General features: G+C 49.7%; 3 protein-coding genes across 3 annotated transcripts; 2 read left to right on the top strand and 1 right to left on the bottom strand.

The window, feature by feature from the left end:
- Nucleotides 1-970: 970 nt before the first annotated feature.
- M430DRAFT_126342 (hypothetical protein) lies at nt 971-3894 on the bottom strand. The gene is made up of 11 exons (XM_024861983.1): nt 3561-3894; nt 3447-3499; nt 3165-3219; nt 2976-2991; nt 2806-2922; nt 2661-2756; nt 2422-2606; nt 2273-2367; nt 1965-2214; nt 1690-1910; nt 971-1637 (listed from the first exon to the last, which is right to left on the bottom strand). Exons 1-11 carry the CDS (start codon nt 3613-3615, stop codon nt 1020-1022), a joined length of 1761 nt encoding a protein of 586 aa, XP_024718638.1. The 5' UTR covers nt 3616-3894; the 3' UTR covers nt 971-1019.
- Nucleotides 3895-9148: 5254 nt separating this feature from the next.
- M430DRAFT_44529 (hypothetical protein) lies at nt 9149-10938 on the top strand (the record flags this gene model as incomplete). Its single annotated transcript, XM_024867707.1, has 3 exons — nt 9149-9533; nt 9590-9769; nt 9825-10938. 3 exons carry the CDS (start codon nt 9149-9151, stop codon nt 10793-10795), a joined length of 1536 nt encoding a protein of 511 aa, XP_024718639.1. The 3' UTR covers nt 10796-10938.
- Nucleotides 10939-13437: 2499 nt separating this feature from the next.
- Nucleotides 13438-15027, top strand: M430DRAFT_60825 (hypothetical protein). Its single transcript, XM_024868882.1, has 2 exons — nt 13438-13862; nt 13922-15027. The coding sequence occupies exons 1-2, from the start codon at nt 13625-13627 to the stop codon at nt 14725-14727; spliced, it is 1044 nt and encodes a 347-aa protein (XP_024718640.1). The 5' UTR covers nt 13438-13624; the 3' UTR covers nt 14728-15027.
- Nucleotides 15028-16384: the final 1357 nt, after the last annotated feature.

Genomic DNA, 16384 nt, shown 5'->3' on the forward strand with positions numbered 1-16384 from the left:
GCCGAAGAGTGCGAAGATCGCTTTGTTGGGTATCTTTTGAGGAGGTGTGACGCCGGCGCCGGGGTCAGTGAGTGTAGCTCTTGGAAGGATGTTTTGTACACGCGCGGCGAGAGCTGCGGCTCTGGGGGAGAGGTCATGGAAGGCGGAGAGGCTTGGTGATGAGGCAGGTACAGGTGCAGGTGTGCGTTTGATGAGAGTGGTGAGGTAGCTTTTGATGGAAACGGAGTCGGGTAGAGGTGCCATGACGGCAGAGTGTGAGGAATGTAGTTGACTGCTACCGAAGGGCGCTGGAATGTATCCTAATAGTACCTTGTGCTTGGCATTCCACGCTTCAGCCTTGCGAGCTGCTCGTGGTTCCGATCGTGGGAAGCAGTGGTGGAGTGGGTTGTCGCAAGATCGTTAATGTGCTTTGAGACTGTGACTTTCCTTCAAGGAAGTGCGGAAGAGAACAGCGGATCTTAACCTGGCCTGCTCAGGTTCCTTGGAGGAAATCCGCGAGGTTGGGGATGAACGACGAAATCAAGGAGGCGAGGCGGGCATTGTTTACTTCTGTCACTATGGCAACAGAACAAGGCCGCAAGGCCACAAGGCCACAAGGCTGCACACACGAGTTTGCCGAGCTTACCCCTGACGCTAAAATGGCATTACTACTACTACTCCGTACAGAGGAACAAATTTCAGATCTCCAACAACCTCCCTGCTTTGAAAATTGCAACAATGGATTGATTCCTCTAAATTTACGAGAGAAACTCAGCAATGCACTGTTTTGCACTTATTGTACGGGAAAGATAGACTGGATACCATGGGAGGTTCAAAATACGTATGATTGCTCCTTTAACCTAAAACACTATGTTTTTATCCATGAACGTCTTTATAATGGCCCCAACAACCCCTGCCCGAATGAATGACGCCCCATTAACCAAGAAAGAAGAGAAGTAAGTCTAAAGAAATAAAAAACAAATAAATAAATCCAAATTACTCAGGTCAACTGTAAAACGATGTAAAAATGGGGAAGGGGATCACAACCCGGAATCGATCTGGTCCACGACTGTCGTGTTCTCAAAAGCCGCCCAGTCTCTGCAAGTCTGCGACATAATACTCGGAATTGGCAAGTTCGCAATATCTGCTGGTCTCTCCAGCACAGTGACGTAAAGCCCAGCAGACACGTGCCATGCAATATGGCAATGCAATGGCCAGGCTCCTGGATTATCAGCCGTGATCTGCAAGACGAGATATCCCCCAGCCGGGACAATCTGCACATCTCTGCGTTGTGGATTGGCAGGACGGACGACGGTTCCATCCCAACTTCCCAAACCAACGCTCTCGACAAACATGTTATGGCCGTGTAAATGCATGGGATGGGCCGGACCGCCGGGATTATTTATAATGATGCGCATCGAGGAGTTGGAGCCGAAGTTGTAGACATTCCATTCAGGGCTGTCGGGGTAGGAGTTATTTCCGAGCTTCGACAGCAGCAGGATCGGCTCGTTGTAGTTGGCACGGAAAGATACTGTGTTCATCGTGAAGACGCTGTTGCCACTTGCGTTCTGGCCGAATCCAATAGTGATCGTCTCTGTGGTTGGGGGAGACGGATCAGGCGTGATCGGGAACCAGGGCTGGGTTTCCGTGAGCGGGTCCTGCATATATTTCAGTTTCAATTTTTAAGAATTATCAGTTAGATTGACTAACGTTGGCGCAATTATTAGCAACTGCTTCTGTGAAGGCCGGCCATGGGGTGGATTTTGGTTTTGATTCCTTATTGAAGATGCTGTAGTAGACAATAGCTGTTGCGTTTGGCTGGATAGTCCTAGAACAATCTGCAATTGACGATCTCATCGTGTATGAGCCTTGCTTGACAGGAAGACCCTGGACTATAACATCTGTCCGTTGGCCAACTCCTAGAGTAACAACTGATAGTTGTCAGTGAGACCGAGAGCACATGAATTAAATGAGGGTTGTCGTACCTTGTGTTTGATAGGGGATGATAGGAACAAAGTCATTTGCAATGACAGTCATATTGTGGCCATCGATAGAAAACATTTGGATGGCTTCGGCTCCAGCATTGATCAATCGAAGTCGGTGTTTCTTGCCAGCTGTGAATTTGAATTTAGATATACCCGCATTGCTGACGCAGTGAGCTGTATCGTCAGAAGTAAGTGTAGAGCAATCAAAATTGTTTCTTCCGTTGATGAGGTTGTTGACCGATTGTGGTGCCTGATACCCGTTAGTGGAATAGACAAAGGGTAGCGAGTACACTGTTGCATAAACTGACAATCAGACTAAGATCTGGGTTCGTTCCCATCACTCCTTCTAATATGCTGAAATAGTCCTTGTGGTAATAATCGGTCAACATAACAGGGCCAATATCTATCGACTTTTAGTTGATGTCATATGACATTAAATCAACAGCGGCTAACTCACCAATATCATAATTCACAGTAGAAGGGCCGTGGATAATCATGGGCCCAAAGAGTCCTCCGGCGTATTGGGCAGAATAATGAGAATGATACCAGGAACTCCCATAGAGATCTGCCAAGAAGCTGTATGTGAAGGACCCTCCCGGGGGAATCGGGCATTGCTGAACTCCTGGTACGCCATCCATCCACCTTTTCACAGTCGTTAGTATGAGAATATAAGTAATGAATAAGCAGAGAACTAACTGTGAAGTTTTCTGTAGAAGTCCATGCCAGTGAAGGGCAGTACCTTCTGCAGGGCCACTGATTTCATTATGGACAGTAACTTGGATAGTATCGCCCCTGAATTTATCAGTCGTCTTATCAAATTCGAAATCAAAGAGATTCCTACCAATTTGCTTCGATCAAAGGGCCTGGGAATTTGCCATTAACGAGTAGAACATCCCTCGTATAACCATCTGGAGCTACCGTGCCCCGCTTGATAGTGAAATCGTAGGCACGGATGACACTGATTATCGTCAATCCAAGCTAGAGATACGACGGATATAAATATGGACTTACCCAGTGGCAGGTGGATCTAGGACATGTCAGCATCTTATAACATTGGTAGGGTCTATTGAAACTTACTAGCTAGAAAACGTATGTGTAAGTCAAAAGAGAAAGTCAGTTAATGTGTGTGATAGAAAACTCACTGTCTAAACCGCTCAGTTAGTTTGCCTGAATGTAAATCATTTCTGAAAGAAGACTTACAAGGATTGGTATTGTTGGCAGTTCTTGTGCCCCATGGAAATCCTTGTAGCAGTGGCTATTTGAGAGTATCAGTTATCTAGATTCGGGACCATATGAAACCCATGACAGAGAACATAACAAGAAGTAGTAAAGAGTTGCTCAAGTTGAGGTCTGTCCCAGAAACGAAATCTGAACATTGGAGCAGGTATTGCACATGGGGTTTAGTCATAAGAGACAGACAACACCCTGCCAAAGGAACAGACGAGAGTAAAAAGCTTAAGTTTAAAGAAGCACAAGGCTCACAGTAACAGGACTTGAAGTTTGAAGGAAGGAAGTCGGGAGATTGGGATAATCATCTAGAGAGAAATACTAGGTCAGCTATTGTGTAATACCGAGGAATCAGTATAGGGTACTTACTCTGGGCAACAACGAATGAGCCCAAGAAAAGGGCCGCAAGGTAGTTGAGTCTCATTTTGAGTGAGCTCCTGTGGGATACGTTATAGATATGGCTCAGATTTCTGTTGTGAAGAGAATGGAAGATAGGGATCTGGAACGAAGGAAGTTGAGTGCCCCTTCACCATTTATACTTTTATTGAACTTCCTCGTAACAGCCATGTTAAGCCACACCAAGAGTTCCTTGCCAATCCCATGCCGCCCAGACGCACACTCGCATCTCGTAAGTTTGTACACACCGAATATTAGGCGAGAATCAGCCCATGGGGGCCTGTGTCTTGTTCCAAAATAAGCTCCCTGGCTCTTGTGATTTAACGTCAGGTGAGATAGGCTGAATAGTCTCAGCCCAGCTGAGAAAGCTCGTAGAAGTTGTTGACATAAGAAGTGATATAAGCTCGCTTGCATAGGGGGTGCGGATGGGGCTGGTTTTAAAAGGTAACGAGCGGAGCCACAAAGACAATAATGTTGTACTATTGGGCATCAAGTTCCAGAGAAAGGATATCTTGCAGAATCGATAGTTACTATGCAGTCCTACCATCCTAGAATGTTAAGAGTTCTGGAAATATAGTACCGGTATTTCCAGTATAGGATGACCGTTAAAAGAGAGGGGCATGACAGAAAGATGGGTCGGAGGAATGGGAGAACCCGAGAACTCGAGAGCTCGAGAACTCTATCAGACGATCAGCTCCTCTTTTCCATGAATCGGCTTCACCGGAGTCCTTATTTCCGCCGAGAGACTGGGAAGTATGTAAAGCAGACCGTCCGAACCCATCCGTATCTCATCCCATCGTGTCGGTTGGCTGATAAGGTTCGGGAACGAACACTTAGGAAAGCGTCAAATTGCTAGGGTAAAAGGACAGACATGCATAGACGCTAGACTGATTGATGTTCAGCCACACGATAGGCGGTTTGAATTTTTGGATTTGCTACAAGCAATTCCTGGGACAGCCTGAGCATTCTCCGCGTATTCCTTTCCTAACTGCGTAAGTATCAAATAGCGAGGTATCTAACCAGATTGCGTGATACTTCTCTTGATGTATCTTACATTAAGAATTAAGAACAGGCGGCAGAGATACCAAAATAGAAGCATATGACTAGAAGGTATTCTCTGAGTCAAGGTCAGACCGCGCCAGCCACCTTGATCGTCCAACTTGGAAGCTGATGGAGCTAACCAGGGCTACACGAGCCACTGACATGGTTGCCACGAGGTACCACTTGTCTGGATCACGGTCCTCCGCAAGAGACCCAACTCGGAAAGCCTTGCGGAGAGCTTCCTAGGGTAAAAAAGGTCGCGGCTCTCAAGCGGCATATGTCGTACACTAGCTTAGATGCCGCCCCTTGTTGAAATTCTCGGAATCTTTTCGTCAGATCATCCAAACCCTGACCGTACCTGCGCACGCGGCATAATATAACCCGAGTACGATTGTAAGTAAAGTGACCACGAGGGCGGGATATCTGAATCATCATCGAGCATCCCGTCATCCAACTTCTCAGTCCACCGTAATGGAAATTCGGACACGGTTATCCAAGATATCTCTATCTTGCTAGTACTGTAGGTTATTTGACACCTCCAAGGATGTTCGTAACGTGGCACTCTGTCTCTGGAAAATGTCTACTGGCCTATCCCGTCTTGCATTTAGAGGCCTTAAATGGCATTGGTGACCGCATTTGCATATGCCTGGGCAAATTGTATAACCACACTCATGGGCAGCCAGGCGGCAACAAAGGGTTGCTCACACGATACTCTAAGCAAGTATCGGGATTTTCCGACGTCTTCCGTGTGAAGGGTCTCGCGCCTCATGCCCTTTTAGTTCTTGCATAAGTGTCAGCCACCGTAAATACGGGGAAAACCCGAAAACGTGGCATTTGGGGCGGCAGTGCTGAGTATCGTCATCCCATCGGTGAGCTTTAATTGGGGATCTCGATCGTTTCCGGTCCAGGCAGTCATTGTCAGATGATGCTGTCAGATGATGTCGTCAGATTGTCCAAAGCCTCTTATATCTCGTCTACCGTAAGAATAAGATAAACCGCAAATTTCTCTGATCTATCAATTTTCGCGGAGTGTTGGAGACCTGGTCGTACCGCCGTAGAATCCTCCCATATCTATCCTTCAAGACCAGCCATGGATAAGACTGATGGAACGCGGAGTGTCGGAGGTTCGAATGCAGTAAACTCCTTTATCTCAGCCGTAGACAATACGCATGCGTTGTCAACGCAAAAGTGTTGGCGATTCTAAACTTTCAAAGTCCGAGGCTTGGCGTAAGCATCGAGCAGTAGCGCTGCATATGATCCCTGATAGTGGTGGGAGACTTTAAGAGGACGGAAGACGCTGCACGGAATACCTACCCCAGCATGTGTAACAGTGCAGAGCTCATCCCGCACAAGATAGCGAATAGTCACGCCTCGTGTGGTCTATTTACGGACTTGCTCGGCGGCTTTCGAAAGATGAGGAAAAAGTCAACTTCTCAGCAGAAAACTAAAGGTCTAATTACGTCCCAATGAGCTTCTCTTCGCATCTTGTTCCTACAGTAGTATAAAGGTCGTGTAGAGAAGGATGCATTGGAACCGTCAACAGGCTCTCTTGATATTATCCCCCCCAAAATCAAGGGATCGATGTTGTGGCAGGCAGGCCGCAGGCGGTCAGGACCCAGAATGGGAAGTGCAACCGCCGTATCGCGTGGCGATTGGAATTTTCCCGGTACATGGGTACTTGTATGTGACCATAAGTAAAACTCATTTGAATTAGATATCATACTTACAGAGTACATTGCATTCAAAGAACGTTCAGGATGATTGTCGAATCAGCAGGAGGATTAAGCGAAATCCCAGTGTGTCGTATCAGGGTCAAGTCCATGGTGCCCACGCTTTGCATACAGCTACTCCGGACTGCATTGTGGCATTCAATGGTCTGCGAGCCCCGTCCCCACTTTCGAGGAGTTACATAGCCTTCGGAGAGATGCCCTCTCCCTGAAACTCCGCAAAACTTCTTTTGGGGACAGCTGAACTGTGAAATGTCAGCTGCCAGTGTGCCACAACGGAGGAGAGAAGAAAAGAGGAAGTGTTCACCCTTAAGCTGTCGAGACAGCCCGACGCTTCATGCAGATACGAGCAGCCACTATATCTCTTCGAAAAACAAGTCAAAGTCGGTCTGTCTTTGTTCTGGAGTTGCTGAAGAAGCCATGAAGAGGATGTGTGAGGTTGATGCGCAATTACGATGACATAAGCAGATCACATGATATGCAACCGATGCGGGGTTCAAATACTCGTTTCGATCAAAAACTTGAACACTCATTCATGAACCCTTCATGTGTCTACGTTGGAAGCTCATCAATGCCACCAGATAGATATGGTAGTCCCACTATGGAGTATATCCATGCGAGTCTGAGTCTGTACCGCAAACCGATTGCGGTCAAGGTTGAGCGTGCCATGACGCAAATTCGGTCCTCCAATCCCCTTCCCTGGCTAAGCTCTACAGATACGAATTGAAGGTCCCTCTTCTGGTCTTTTAACTATTATTGTTCTGCAATTTTTTGACTACCATATGAGATGAGCAGTTCTCAATTTTCGGTCGGCATTGAGGTTTGGATTGCGAGCCAACCTCCTCGAGCCTCCTGGGCATTGGGTTCGCCTCAATGGTCCGTCCCATTCACTCCCGTAATTTTCTCTGTAACTTTTGTCTAGCAGATCTGCATCTAGGACACTGGCCATTATCGTCGCTCGAAGGCCGATCGTAGACGATCGAGATGAAGCATATGAATCCCGAAAAGCTTCGCTCGGTCAAGGTACCAGCGAAGACGACACGAAGTTTTTACCCCAAAAACGTTGCCAAAGATGCACATGCTTTTTGGATACAGCTTGGGCTGCTGCAGAATTACTGCCTGTGATTTCTCTACACTTTTGGGTTATTCTTTTGTCGCATGTCTTCCCCTCGTACCATGCGATATATGGCCTTCCAAGCATCCAATTGCCAATGACCCGTTTTGTTCAATTATACCAGGACTCTCAATAGTATCAAACTTAGATTTTTGAGGCTCTCTCATTTGCTAGCGCGAGAGCTATTAATCTTGCATTGACCAGATCGTCGGGCGAGGATTATAAGGTAAGCTCTGCTCATATTGCTAGCCTACCCGGTCTCCTAACATGCGCTCGCGCCGCAGGGATGGCACCCCCTGCCACATGGGCCTGTGCATCTCTCGCTCTTCTTTCTACAAGGTAGACAGATGTTCTGTGGCAGCTTATCAAGTGAATGGCATAGTACAGTGACTTGCGGAACAAGGTGGTCTTCGCCTGACTTCACCTTCCAACAATATTTGTCTAAATTCTCAAATTTGTTGCTTTATACTTCACCATTGCCGAACCCCTTCCACAAGCACATTTCTCCTTGTTGCGGATACGATGCCTTATACTCCGTACATATCTGGATTTGCAGGGTCCTATGGGGCAGCTAGGACCCACAGCTTGATGGGCTGGAGTTAGATTGGTTTAAGTATTATCGATCTTGGAACCTTCTATTGCATGCAGGGCGTTTGCCTAGTCGGACTACAATGCCACGTGTGATATCTCTCCGGGATTAGCTATCCAGCGGCTACTGTACCAGGCTGGCGGGCCTATCTATCGGATAGCGAGGCGACCACGTTTTACCAAACTAACAAGATGTCGCTCTTTGATTAGAATGGCAGTTTCCTGAACGGGTTATGGCGGACACACTACGACCAGACCCGTTAATGAGTCAGGAATAATTCATCAAAAGTGGGATTTTTGCTCCGCCAATGCGAATAACCTCTCACGTGTCGAGGAGACAACCACATACCGGGTCAGAAACCTTCATCAATAAGCACAAGCGCTGGCCAAATCGGGGTAGAGGTTCTCAGTTGATTGGATATAAGTGAGTGTGGTATCAAACAGCATTTTATCTACTGGTTCCCTGGTCCTGCCAATGGCGAAGAAACATCTACGCCTTGACTTTGGCGGTGGCTAGCAGATATCTAGAGCAATGCGCGAAAAACTTGGGCTTCATATTTGAGCTTATGACGAGGAGTCCCCGCAGATATTTTGAACATGAAATTTCTGTTCAGATATCAGTATTCCCCAGCATAGGCATCGAGGAGGATCCTGGCCATATTGGCATCCCGACGATGGAATAGGGTCGAACTACAGGATTGTTTTGGCGGATATGTGACAGTGGTTCCTTCCTCTTTTCTCGCTATGCAATATAGTCGACTTCCAAGAAGACTTCCCCAAACCCATGGGCGGTGCACTTGAAGGAACGACTTGATCAAGCCATTTCACAGATTTTGTAGTCGCAACCCTCTCGGAATGGATAACGTGGTTTCTCCAGTGGAGTCAAGAAACCATCATTTTTGGAAAGACCAATGTTCCTAGGAGGAAGTGAATATCGGCTGCTTCAACACGCGTGGAAGTTAGGACCATGTTGGCACACGGAAGGAAGGGGCAGCTATCTTTGCCCCCCCCAAAACAAGTTCTTCGTCTTCATCTTCATCTTCATCCATTCGTTATCATCCATTCATTAACATCACTAACCCCTAACGACAATGTCGGATACAGGGAGCACTCAAACCATGGAAGACGCAATTGAGTTCATCCCCCCAGACCCCGATCCATCCAGTGGACCCCCCGCGGACCAGCCGGCCCCGCGTCGTCGTACACTGGATATGATTAGAGAGGATGTGACTCTTCGATCTAAGCCGGATCCAGTAGGTCCACCAGAGCTGGTAGACCAGCAGGATCAGTCCCAATCCGATGAGGGTGCCAGCCCTACCAGACAAAGGACACGGAGAGGCTTTAGGAGGCTCAACTGCCTATGGTGCATCAAATCCCCGGACCCCTCCAATGAGGATGCAAGGCCTGCCAATGAGAAGCGGTTGGCCGATTATTGGAGAAAGGCTCGTGGAGTTTTCTCCAGAAGCTCAGTGTTGAGTAAGTCATTACCGTATCCCTCCCATCAAGATGAGGCGAAGACTAATGATTCCAAGGGCCCGAACCCGATGCCAACAACCTCTTCCCGATCGTGAGATCGAATACACGCTATGAAGTCCAACGGAGGTCCAGAGAGGGCTCGGAGAATCATGAACAAGTGGTGCAAGAAGAGTTGCATGAATTGTTTGATGGACACAGGAGAAGGTTGTCGGGGCATCATCAAGGGACGCTGAGAGGTGTGTTAGCATTGTTTCTATGCTTGATCATATAGGTTATTAACTTAAACCGCAGATCCACCTGATCCGAGCAATCCAGAAACACCACCCAAACCGATTCCGAAGAATATTCGAGGGGAAGGCCAGGAAAATGGAGACGGTTCTTCTCCAACCCACCACCGGCCTTGCGAGGTGCCAACTTGTGCCATCTGCCATCCTGCTGGCGGTGTACAACCTAGTCCCGACAGTCTATCAAGTGACGCGGGTGCTTCAAAAAACGACGCGTGCTCTACGCACCTTGACAATGTTCCCCCATCGTGCCCACCCTCCAACGGGCCTGCGGGGCATTCTGGTACCGCTCAAGTTGCTGATCCGAGGCTGTCGTATTATGGAGGCGGGATCGGTAGCTCAATGGACGGAAATGACGCTGATGTTTCTGGCACAGCTCATACCGAATCCGGAGTTCCCGTCCCTAAACCCTGGGCGAAGAGGAATTGTCAAGAACCTTGCAAGAGTATCCATGAGGATTCCTATCCACCAGTGGACGGCAGTCACTCGGGCTCTGGAGCAAGTAGCAGCGAGAAACGAGGGAGGAATCAGCACCGCTCCAATCTCTGCCGCGAGGTTCGATATTCTGATACGGAACCTGAGGGGGAGGTCGCCAAGGCGGTCGATGTCTCGCGTGCAGATGATGAAGCCAGACCATCGCAGAGCCGGCCTGAGATTAGTGAAGGTGTCCGGGAAGTAGAATCTGACAGCTCTGGTTCCGCCGAGGGTCCCTTGTCGCAAATCGTGGTCCTTGATGGGGAGGCCGAGGTTGAGGCTGGCGGGCCCGGCAGTCGGGAGCCCAGGCAGGGCCGACCCCTTGATGCTGGAGGCGCAAGCCCCCGTTCGATTGAGGAAGATGAGCACAACTCTCAAGATGCCAGCAGGGTGCCATCCCCGGTGGACCTTGAGCGTGCACTGAACGAGGTGCTCGCAAGGATGGATAATGAGCTCAGTACGCGATCAAGGGTAGATAAGGGAAAGGGGGTAGACCGAGGGTGATTTGAGTCTCTTTCAAGGGCGAAGGTAGCGCAGCAGTTCTAGATGGGAAGTGAGGGTGGACGATAGGTGATGCATCAGTATCAACAGCGGGTATGTTTGTCAGGCAACGGCGAATTGTATTTTAGCAGAAGAGAAAGCGTAGCAGAAGAAGCAAGCCACAGTTAGGGATTCCCCACGCTCAGGTTGCAGTCCCTGGCCATGTATGCACGTGGAATGCGAAGCCATGCAGCGGCCCAGCGGCCCAAGGCGAGGACGCGCATGTCTCTGTTCTCCTTGTACAGAGCACGGTTCGCAGGTCGTTACCTTGCCGTCTCTACTCAGCCTGACTTGGAATGTAGATCCTATAAGGTACTGGGATGTGAAGGTGTGTGGTAGTTTTGATTTGACGTGATATGATTTGATTTCATTTTATCCTACTTTGTTTGTGTGGAATACCTAGGCCTGCCTACCTTACGATTCAAGTCAATACAGCTTTGATGTGAGATCAAATCAAAGCACGTGATCTACGCATCCCCAGCGACGGCTGACGGCTGACGGCGACGGGTCGTGAGGGGTAAGGTAAGGTTAGGTAGGTAGAGTTATCGGCAAATTTTTAGTTTTGTCTAAAATAAATTAGGTTTTGGGTTTGAGTCTACGTCGATTTGAGTTTGGTCTAGTTTAGGCTGTTAGCATTAGGATTTGGGGGGGTTGGGTTTACGTGCGTTAAGTTTAAGGTAATGTAATGTAATGTAGTAAATGATCCGACCCACGGACTCGGCTGCCGAGTCGGGATGTCTGATCCCCCCCCCGAATTGGTGTTCTAGAAGCGGAGGGAGTTAAGACGGCCGTCGGGTGTCGGGACTTGTCTTGAGATGGTGAGGTGAGGATCGATCGGGGGCGTGGGTGTGAATCATTTGATTTTATTCTATTATTCTAGATCATAGGTAGGTACAGGAGAAGGAGAATGAGAGTCTCGAATCGATCGTTTCACGATTGATCGATTGATTGATTGATTGATTTTATAAAATCAAGAAATCAATCGGCTAGATATAGATAGATAGATAGTCTGGCTTATATAAGCTACCTAGCTTTACATACAATACGAGAACAATAATAAGGGACACCTCAATAATAAGGTAAGGTTTCTCCGCCGGCCGAGAAACATAGGAAGGAGGGGAAGCGAAGCGAGAGAAGGAAGGAAGGAAGGAGTAAACCGACAATAGGCAGAGAGAGAGAGAGAGAAGAGAGAGTCGGCCGCCGGCGCCCCCTCGGGCCCCGCCTCCTATCGGATCCGAAAGTGTTCGCCGTGTTATCGCGGTGCTGATGGGGCTTATCGCGCGAGAGGCGATGATTGGTGCGTTGGGTTCTTTTGTGTTGAGGTGAGCTGTGGAGGGGGGGGTTGTTTTTTATTTTTATTTTATTTTACTTCATTTTGATCAGGTCGTGTTAATAGGAGGTTTGGATTTGTGATTGAATGATTTTGATTGATTGATTGATTTGATTTGCTTGGGTTGGGTTGGTCGGGGTATGGAATATGGCGGGTGGGTAAAGTAGGGTGCTTTTGGTACATGTATAGCAAAAGGCGTGGACCAATATCAACATCAACAGCAATATCAACAACACGACAGAGAGCACCGCAGATGTGATTCACATATACATATACATATCACACCTCACACCTCAAGCAGTCAAGTCCCCCCGTCTCCTATTATATGCTATCCCATCCCATCAATCCCATCACATCCCCCGATAAGCCCAGCCCAGCGCTGTCGTCCGGGCAAGGCCAGCCGTAGTAACGGCCTTGCGCATGAACTCTTCCTCTGCGCGGTGCGGTGCGGGGCGGGGCGGTTGGGCAGAGCAGAGCAGAGCAGAGCAGCCATCGAGGGGTAATATAGCAGCCTCAGGCATATTCAACGTTCTGGAAGCAAGCCGGTTGACCTTACGTGACGCGGGACCAATCAGAGAGCGCGAATTTGAAGGGGGACCCGCTCGCTTGGCTGGGATAGGAAGTTGGAAGAGGGAGAGGCGAGCGAGCGGGGAGAGAAAGGGGATTACCGGATTCATCGATTCGATTCAACGACGGCGGCGCATCGGCCAGAGAGCGGGTTGGGGAGGGAGGGATGGATGACTCCGTGACTTGCATTTTATGTGTGTGTTTTCTTTATGGTGATGGATATATTTGTTTGTTTTTTATTTTATATTTATTTATTTAGTACATTCATCTACATGTATCTATTTATCTGCATTTATTTATTTATTTCCTTTCATCTGCTTTTTTCTGCCTTTATCCTCCCCCCTCAGCCAGAATCAACACCTCGCTCCCCCGATCGCTTTGGGCCAAGCGCGCCCTCCGCCGTCCCCGCTGCCCGCCGGCCGCCATGTGCGATGCGATGGCGCCCGATCATCGGGGGCGCTTTGTTAGCTACCTTAGCTATAGGCGTGTACTATTAGCAACTGAGCACTGCGCAGGACCCTCCTGCCGCTCCGAGCACTAGAGACACCCTCCCCCGACCCCCTGGCGCCAGCTGCGCGATCCACTAGACCCACCCCGCTCGGCACAGCGACGCTAGCCACACCCCGCCAGATACGCCCATCACATCTCCCCCCCCTCCTCGACCTATCGCCGCGGCCAGCAATTCGTAATCGGCATTGATATATCCCCCCCCCAACTGGCCCGACTCCCCTCTCTCTCTGTTGTCCCGCAGTCTGCTGCTCTGCTCTGCACTGCATCTGCTCTGCTTCTGCTTCTTCTCTGTTCTTCCTCTTCTTCTTCCTACAACCATCTCCCCCAAGAGACCTGACTGAAAGAAAAGACTTCCCTGAGAGACAGACCCTACAAACAACAACAACATGCCCCCTCCAAACACCAGATCCTTCTCCGTCTCCTCCTCCTCCACTTCCACCTCCAGCTCCTCAACCTCCCGATCTACCCCGCCCGACATCAAGAAGAAGTTCTCCTGCAACTTCCCCGACTGCGGCAAGTCCTTCTCCAGATCCGAGCATCTGCACCGTCACGCCCTGAACCACAAGGATGGTGATAATACATGTCTGCGCTGCAGCGCTCATTTCCGCCGCCGCGATCTCCTAGGTGAGTTGTTGTCTGTGATCTTCCCCCCGGACCGAGCTGTGGCTGATTGCTTCGATCAGACAGACACATGGCCCGCCACAAGGAAAAAGACGACGAGGCCGGGGGTGAGGGCTTGGGAGTGCTGGCGACGAGGAAGCGGCTCTGGCGAGACGCCAATGGCAATATCGTGAACACCCGACGCCCCTCATACCCTCCAGACGCGTCCAAGGCTCGGCCGAGCTGTCGGGTGGAGAAGAAGACCAAGACCAGTGAGCGCAAGACCCGCAGCCCGACGACCTCCCTCCCCTCCCCTACCATCTCCACGAGCCGCAAGACTTCCTCCTCCGCCACATCTTCCTCCGCCGCCGCCCCTTCGCCCACCACCATCGTCGTCGACACGGGCGCCTCGAACTTCGAGTACCCCGACCCCGAGGCCAAGCTGGAACCCGACTCCTGGCTCGACATGGCCCTCCCCTCGCCGCCCATCACCGAGCCCAGTCTGCAGTCCTCGACCGCCGCGTCGCCCGCCGCCGACCTCTCAGACCTCGACGCGCTCTATGATGACTCGGCCTGGCCCCTCGACGACGGCCTCCCACCGCCAAGCTCCATGCTCCCCCAGCACGCGCCCTACCTCTCCCCGCCCGCCACCGACTCCTGGCCCCAGCCGCAGCCCTTCCAGACCTTCATGGGCGCCATGGCCCAGCTGCCCTACGACGACATCTTCAAGCCCGAGGCCGCGCTCTACGACTGGCAGCTCTGGAACTCGCAGGTGTTGATGTCGCGCTGCCGCGAGGAGAAGCGCGACGTCGGGGACGAGCGCCGGTGGACGAACGCCTCGGCTCAGGAGACGAGCTTCCGGCGGACGTTCGGCCTGGGCACGTGCTGATGAAGATCGGGGGGGGGGTGTTGAAATTAATGAATTGGATGACGGGCGGAATTTTTGACTTATATACATTTGAACCAGGCCGGGAGGCGTTTTTGGGATGATGCGTTTTTTTGTGTATGTGTGTGTTTTAAACCTATACCTCAGATATAAACATGGGATGGGAGTTACGTGGGAGCCCCGCCAGAGAAACCAGTTCCTGGCTTGCGGAAAGCGCGCGTGGTCAGCTCATAATCCTAGCAAAGCATAGACATTTTGCAGCCAGCAGCAGAGTTGAGTTGAATATAAAGAAAAGATGAAAAGATATGCATGAATGAAATGATGTAGCCTGTAGTCGTGAAGGAGAGAAAATAGAAGGGGTTTCTTTGTGACTCTCTCACCCCCCCCTTTGGGATAAATGGCTATATGATTGATTAATCCTTACATCATGTCATCTCTCTTCCCCCCTTTTCCCTCTTTTCCCCTCTCCCTCCCCCCTTTCCCCTCTCCCTCCCCCTTTTCCCCTCTCCCTCCCCCCTTTTCCCCTCTCCCTCTCCCTCTCTCCCCTCTCCCCACAAACAATCCATCAATCCATCTATACCAGACACAAAACTCACGCTTGCGATTCAGAATTGGGAGCTTGTGTATATACTAGAAAAGTAATGGTAAGGTAGGAGATGAAGATTAGAAAGGGGGGGGGGATGTATAGCAAATCAAATCGAATCACTCCTTCATATCTATAATACCTACCTTACCTACCTTATCCACAATATCCTCCCCTTTCCCCCTTTTCCCCCCCCCCCTTTCCCTAGTCTCCCCCCCCCCTCTCTTACTCCGTCAAACAATCCCTCAATCCATCCCACACTTTCCATATAACACAAACCCCAAACCCAAACCCCAAACCGCAAGTCAAAAGGTCAACCGCAATTCAAAAACTTAAAAGCCAAAAGACTAAAAGATATTTTACGGTTTTGTTTTTTGTTTTTTACTTTTTATTATTTATTCGGATTTTCAAAAACATAGGTGAGCATAGGTAAGGCTAGGAGTGAGTGTGGTGAATGGATGGATGGAAATAGATGGAAATAGATGATGAGAATAGAAATGGAAAGAGAGATTGATGTGATGGATGTGATGGATTTGGATAGAGGTCTGTATGTATTGGGATTCTGTCCTTCGGGTGGAGAGAGGAAGGATGGGTGTTTCGTACGAGGTGGCTTGTTGGAACTAGAAAGTTGGAGGAAGGAGGAAGGAGAGGGATTTGTGTGCAATTGTGAATTAGTAGAAGAGAGGATAAGAACAATATCCATCCACATTTCTAATATCAATTAAATCAGCATACCCCCTCTCCCTCTGATCACAGAAATTCAGAATTCCAACTCACCAAATATCAAATTCATCTCACTCCCCCCCCTCTTCAATCCCTCCTTCCTTCCTTCCCCCCTTCCTCCCTCCTCTCCATCATCTTTCACCCCCGAACCAAATCTCTATTCCTCACGCACCCCCTCAGCGCGTCGATAAGCCCCATAACTTCCATACCCGCCATAATTCCCATAGCTGCCATAGCCAGCGGCGCTGGTGGTCGAGGACGAAGGATCTTGAGCTAGTGCTAGGGCGAGGAGGGTCAAGAGAGGGAGGAGAGGGGAGAAGAAGATGTGCATTTTGGGAAATTGGAAATTGGGGG

Source organism: Amorphotheca resinae, assembly GCF_003019875.1.
Source record: "Amorphotheca resinae ATCC 22711 unplaced genomic scaffold M430scaffold_10, whole genome shotgun sequence".
In the NCBI taxonomy this organism is placed as follows: Eukaryota; Fungi; Ascomycota; class Leotiomycetes; order Helotiales; family Amorphothecaceae; genus Amorphotheca; species Amorphotheca resinae.